This window comes from Carya illinoinensis, chromosome 10 (genome assembly GCF_018687715.1).
Source record: "Carya illinoinensis cultivar Pawnee chromosome 10, C.illinoinensisPawnee_v1, whole genome shotgun sequence".
Taxonomy (NCBI): Eukaryota; Viridiplantae; Streptophyta; class Magnoliopsida; order Fagales; family Juglandaceae; genus Carya; species Carya illinoinensis.
The window spans coordinates 6,744,186-6,750,633 of NC_056761.1; the positions used below are offsets into that span (position 1 = coordinate 6,744,186).

The 6,448-nt window shown below is 35.8% G+C and overlaps 1 protein-coding gene across 1 annotated transcript; it reads left to right on the forward strand.

Moving 5' to 3' along the window:
* Positions 1 to 2,956: 2,956 nt before the first annotated feature.
* On the forward strand, positions 2,957 to 6,245 carry LOC122279446 (low-temperature-induced cysteine proteinase-like). Its single transcript, XM_043090126.1, has 5 exons — positions 2,957 to 3,516; positions 4,516 to 4,748; positions 4,857 to 4,994; positions 5,096 to 5,596; positions 5,809 to 6,245. The coding sequence occupies exons 1-5, from the start codon at positions 3,021 to 3,023 to the stop codon at positions 5,947 to 5,949; spliced, it is 1,509 nt and encodes a 502-aa protein (XP_042946060.1). The 5' UTR covers positions 2,957 to 3,020; the 3' UTR covers positions 5,950 to 6,245.
* Positions 6,246 to 6,448: the final 203 nt, after the last annotated feature.

Genomic DNA, 6,448 nt, shown 5'->3' on the forward strand with positions numbered 1-6,448 from the left:
ATATTCACTATATATTTCAACCAGCGCTCATGCAATTCCTTAGAAATTTTATGAATTGTATCTTCCATGAATGAATCACATATAATTACTTTCAAAAGAAACATTAATATATAGAAACGTGACAAAAATGAAAAACCACGCAAGATTTAATTTAAACTTTAATTTTCTTTCTTGGGTTTATATATGTAATTTATATAAAATGCATAATTCATGTATAAAATGGGTTCGGCCTATGTAATTTATTATTGTTGTATAAATATTTTGAATAGTATTTAATACATAATAAATATTATAAATCTTATTTTATTTTAGTTTTGGTTCATGTAGGACGACGAGAATCCGCTCGTAACTATCTATCTATCTTTATCCCCAACAAAACACATGCGTTTGCACAGACAAATAATTCCGTGCAGAAACAAACAGACAAGCCAGGACGTCAAAAGTTTGCCCAGAAAAATAAGAATTATTGTACGTCATGACCATGTCGGTAGGCTAACGACGAATACGTCTTTCGTCTCATTGATTTTAAGCTATGGCTTGTATATATGAAAAACTCTACTTTCACATAGGTTTACAGAAAGAAATTAGTGCTTACGTGGGAAAACAAAATTCCAAGAACGTTTTGTAGATAGTGGCCTGCAACTAATCTTCTTGAATCGTCACATGTTGTTTCTCAAAATTAATGTAGTTTTTTTCCCTCAAAAAATCGATCTTTTCTTCTTCTTCATCAATAAAACAAAAATGAATTATTTTCTTATATATATATATATATATATATTGATTTGATGGAGAAGATATTTCAAGGAAGCGAAAGGTTGCGCGCTTATTTACTACGCGGCCCATGCGAGATAATCGTGCAGGCTTATCAGCCACATGCTTTGCTTGACTTTGGAGACTGTGATCGTGCCAATTATTAATTATTAACGATAAATATTGATTGAGACTTTAGGGCAATTTAATATGTTGTCCTCACACACAGACATTTCGTCCTAAACCTCTGATCTATTCCTTTCTCTCTCTTTTGACCAACGCCCAACTCTTCCTCTTCCTCTTCCTCTTCCCCTTCTCCTTCCGTTCTTCTTTCTTTCAAGATTTGTATCCTGTAAAATTATTTTTTTTTTTAAATTTAAAATTGATGAAAAGATAATGATTTTATTATTTATATTATATTCTTAACACTCTTCTTTATATATAGACTAGACTCATTCAACATATAAAATATTTAATTAAATTAAATGAAGTGTAGAATTAAAGTTCAAACACAAGATTTTTACTTTGATATTATGTAAAATAATCACTTATTTTAATAATTTAAACTAATAAAAAGAGATAAATTTTATTATTTATATGATATTGTTAACGTAACCTAAGTGGCATGTACACTTAATTGCATCTTGTCTGGAAAACCAAAGCCACATGTTTCACCCCCTCAATTCTTTAGCTTTACTTCTGCACACTAACTAGCGAAAATAAATATAAAAAAAAAAACTTGGAGATTTGGAGTCAATTGATTAGCTTCTACCTATATATATATATATATACCATATTTACTTTGAAGATTGGAGATTTGGAGATGATAAACTTTTCTATTAATTGTGGCAAAGAAAGTGGGTTTTTCCTGTAGAAGCCCGACCCACTACTATATACCTAGAAAAGTATATCTCACTATATTTCAGATTTCAGTATATATTCCCCACTGTAACAAAGAGGAAATTAAATAGATCACCAGATGGTAAACATGACTTGGAAAGTTTACTCTGCCATAATCATGGAAACCCTTTTCTCAACGTACGCTTCATCAATCAACAAAAACTGAGATGATCAAAGGCGTTTTGACTTCATTTTTCAATTTTTCCCTTTCAACTTTTGCAAGCTTATCAACTGAAAATATTGGGGCACCAATCTCCGGTTATTAATAGAAAAATTCTATTCATAAGTCCCCATATGTAGAGCACGTATATTGTATATTACTAATACGTCACGACTTAATTTATAAGAAAAATCTACATATTTAAATATTACAAATCAAATCATATGGTTCATACATACATCATCAATATCACATGAATATATAGTATATTCTCCCTACAATGAGATAGTGTTGGCCAAAATTTGCTACGTATCCGTCTGGCATTTACGAGATGAATTAATGGCCAGCAAAGATATATGAGGTGTGAGGAAAAGAGTGAGAAAATAGGAGACGAAGAGAGTAGAGTAACTCTGGTAGTGGTGGATAAGGCCATGCTTCTTTTTATCAGATGCTTGATCAGGCATATACTCAAATGAGCTTTCCCGTTTTCATAAATTTTGGCTGTCTCCATTTTTTATTATTTAAATGCTATTTAGAATTTTGAGATGGATTAATATATTTTGTGGATCCCAGTTTATTGCATTACAAAATTATACTGTATGGCACGTTGTACCTATGTATCTCGAATTATCAAAAATATTATGAAAAAAAAAAATTCTTATCCTTGATGACATTCCTGATCATATCTGAACAGTACAGCATCTGCATAAGAAGACTATGTTGTGGGGAACACTTGTGACATGGCTTTAGCCTTTAGCCTCTCCCTACATAAACAACCTTTCTAAAACTTCCAAAATGCATCGAGAGTGGTTGACTGTTAGGTCTGTCTGTTTCTGATCGTCCACTCGAAAGTCAAACGGTCTGAACGGCAGACGAGTAAGAACCACCACAATAATTTGGTACGCAACAAATTATTCTGGGTAATAACCCCTTAGGCTTACTACCAAAATGTCCTCAAAACAGTGAAATGGTTTGGGAAGTCAAATGTGATTTTCGTCTCTTCATAACATTATATGCATGTTTCATCATTGTAGATTTTAAAATATGAAAGGGCGGCCGGAAGAATAAAAAGGAAGCACGAGTATCCTTGGGTTGACTGGTAGGCTGTGAATGAGGGTTAGTATTTCCAACCTTAAATACAACACAGTCATGTTACACATCAAACACACAGGAACCTGGAAACCCTTTTTTGGGATTCCACTTAGAAAAAATGGGTTCCCTGAAAATTCAATTGCTTGTTATTTTCTTCATCTGTGCATCACTCACATGCCTCTGTTTCAGCCTACCAAGGGAGTACTCAATACTGGATCATGATGGCCTGGACAGCGCTCTTTCAGAGGAACGAGTCATCGAGCTCTTCCAACGATGGAGGGAGAAGCATAAAAGGGTGTACGAGCATGAACAGGAGGCGGAGAAGAGGTTCGATATTTTCAGGAGGAATTTGAACTACATAATAGAGAAGAATGCAAGGAGAGAGTCGCCGTCCAATGCTCACCGCCTGGGATTAAACAGGTTTGCTGACATGAGCAATGAGGAGTTCAGGGAGGTTTACTTGTCAAAGGTGAAGAAGCCCTTCAACAAGAAGAGCAACACTCTTATAAGTAGGAACATGCAGCAAAAATTGCGATCTTGTGACGATGTTCCTTCGTCCTTGGATTGGAGGAACAAGGGGGTTGTGACCGGCGTTAAGGACCAGGGCTCTTGCGGTAAGTTTTCATTCTGTACATTCTGGTTTAAGTACAGTATATGGTTATTTTTATGCTGTTGCGTTTCTTTTTACTTCAAAGAAAAATGGATGAATGAATGACAGAAAAATAATCTCTAGTCTTCATCGTTCATTGACTTTTAGATCAATTTATTCGTACAGACAGGAAGGCTTGATGTGCAGATGAAAACCAACGGAAAAGGAGAATATTATTCTATAGAATGTAGCCTTCTAATCTCAACAAATTGTCAAACCAAACTGACTATTATATAACTATAAAAAATGCCTGCGAATAAAACAAGTTCTTTTCTCCATAAAACACTTTCTTTTGTGTGTACAGAGTACAAGCTGTCTTGATAACAAATATATGAACTTTTTGTTAATATGCAGTTATTAAAGAACTTGGCAGAAAATAGAGGGTCATGGGACGCCTTGAAACTATGAAAATATGAACAGATAAAGATTTCTGTCTCTGTTTCGTTACAAACTCTGTTTTTTTAAGAAATCTATTTAGTTGCAAAATAGGGTTGTTAACCCAGATATGAAAGTTTTACACAATCTAATTATGCATCACATTCTAACTAGAGCATAAGTGGAGAATGGGTGGAAATCCATTTTCATGAGTTAGCGTCTCGCTATCAAGTCCCAAGAGTCTGATTGCCCATAAAAAAATGAAGTCCGAAGACGCTGATTGGTCAAATTGTAAAATGCTTTGAGATGCTGTTGATTACAAATCTTCTTGGCATAAAGAAAAAATGTATTTTCTTTCTGATTGCATCAGTTTATAGTTAAAGTACCTTAATTTTCTGATAAGGAACCTACGAAATAGTTGAAGCAAAAGAACAGAGGTATACAGGAGGCAAAATATCTTAATTTGGTCGGGAGGAATCACTATGCAATAGCTGTGAGGAAATTTTCGCTTTTGTATGAAAAAATTATGATGTTCATTTCATCTTCACTGTCTCGATCTCGTAATTGTTCATTCGATTTATGCTCACAGGAAGTTGTTGGTCATTCTCCTCGACTGGTGCTATGGAAGGAATAAACGCCATAGCCACTGGTGACCTAATTAGCCTTTCGGAACAAGAACTTGTGGATTGTGATACGACCAATTATGGCTGTGAAGGAGGTTATATGGACTATGCTTTTGAATGGGTAATAAGCAATGGTGGGATTGATACAGAATCTGATTATCCCTACACGGGTGTGGATGGTACCTGCAACATCACTAAGGTATGGTTCCACCCTTGCTAGAAAAACTCATGTTAAAACAAATAACATAATGTGCTAGAGAATCCTACCACTTTTTCTGTCTCATTTTTCGTGTTTTACTTTAATCAGGAGGAAACCAAAGTTGTAACCATTGACGGCTATGAAGATGTGGCAGAATCAGACAGTGCTCTCTTGTGTGCTACTGTTCAGCAACCCATTAGTGTGGGTATGGATGGTTCTGCACTGGACTTTCAGCTATACACAAGTGTAAGTCTAATCTCTGTTCATCAAGTTTATATGTATATATGGAAATTTGAAATGGAAAAATGGTTCATGTTTAGTTGATGAAAATGTAATCATCCGTTCAGGGTATCTACGATGGTGACTGTTCAAGTGATCCTGATGACATTGACCATGCAGTCTTAATAGTGGGCTATGGTTCTGAAGATGGTGAGGATTATTGGATAGTGAAGAATTCATGGGGGACAGACTGGGGAATGGAGGGATACATATACATAAGAAGGAACACCAATTTAACATATGGAGTCTGCGCCATTAATGCCATGGCTTCCTATCCAACTAAAGAGTCTTCTTCACCTTCTCCTTATCCATCCCCAACTCCTCCACCACCACCCGTGACACCACCACCGCCACCACCACCGCCACCTCCTTCTCCTACACCAAGTGAATGTGGAGACTTCTCCTATTGTCCTAGTGATGAGACGTGCTGCTGCATATTTGAATTCTATGGTTTTTGCCTGATCTATGGTTGCTGTCCATATGAGAATGCCGTTTGCTGTTCCGGAACTGAGTTCTGCTGCCCAAGTGATTATCCCCTTTGTGATATCGAAGAAGGGCTCTGTCTCAAGGTATAAATACACCATCGATCTTTGGTTTCAGGCCATTTGTTTTGGAATTGGACTTCATTTTACATCTATTGATTATATTTTAACCGATTGCATACTATTAGTTCTGTGTAGCAAGGCATCAAACAAAAGTCCAATTGCTCGTTCCAATATAGTCTTAATAGTGCATATATTGGTCGAAGGAGTTACTTGTTTTTTCAATTTTTGTTCTGCAGAACTATGGAGATTACTTGGGTGTAGCTGCAAGTAGGCGGAAAATGGCTAAACACAAGTTACCATGGTCCAAACTAGAACTAAAAGAGGAGGAGTACCAACCTCTCCAGTGGAAGAGGAATCGGTTTGCTGCATTACGCTGAGAGAGTTAATGGATTTCTATGAAGTTTGCAGGTCGTTACTCATACTATTTCAATTTCTTCAAAAGGCTGCAGCATTGTGTAATTCTTCTTTACGGGTTTTTATGGCTTTTGAACATATGCTGTAAGCAAAACCAGATACTTCCTCTTGATGATGTGTCTGAAACAACATTTTCATTTATTACAATTATGTCCACTTGATTTTTCCAAGTTCATAGCACAACATTCAAAGCAGCAAAGACGTTCTGGTCCAGGCATTGTAATGTACCCAAATGGTAATCAAGTGATCTGTTATACAATTTCACATTGTTCAAACTTGAATGAATAGTTCTATCCGTTTGTACTCTGCTAAACGTGATATAAAAGCCATAATCCAAAGTCATATTTAGTTACCGAGAAATTGAGAGGTAGTAAGGGGTGAAAAAAACTGAAGACAGATTAAGATTCATTAAAAGTTCACAAGATCTGCTCTTGCTGCCACTCCCTCATCACCATTTTTAAG

Coding starts and splice junctions, on each gene's coding strand:
- LOC122279446 (XM_043090126.1), top strand. CDS start 3,021: ATGGGTTCCCTGAAAATTCAATTGCTTGTTATTTTCTTCATCTGTGCA. Junction 4,749..4,856: donor GTACCTGCAACATCACTAAG/GTATGGTTCCAC, acceptor TACTTTAATCAG/GAGGAAACCAAAGTTGTAAC. Junction 5,597..5,808: donor AAGAAGGGCTCTGTCTCAAG/GTATAAATACAC, acceptor TTTGTTCTGCAG/AACTATGGAGATTACTTGGG.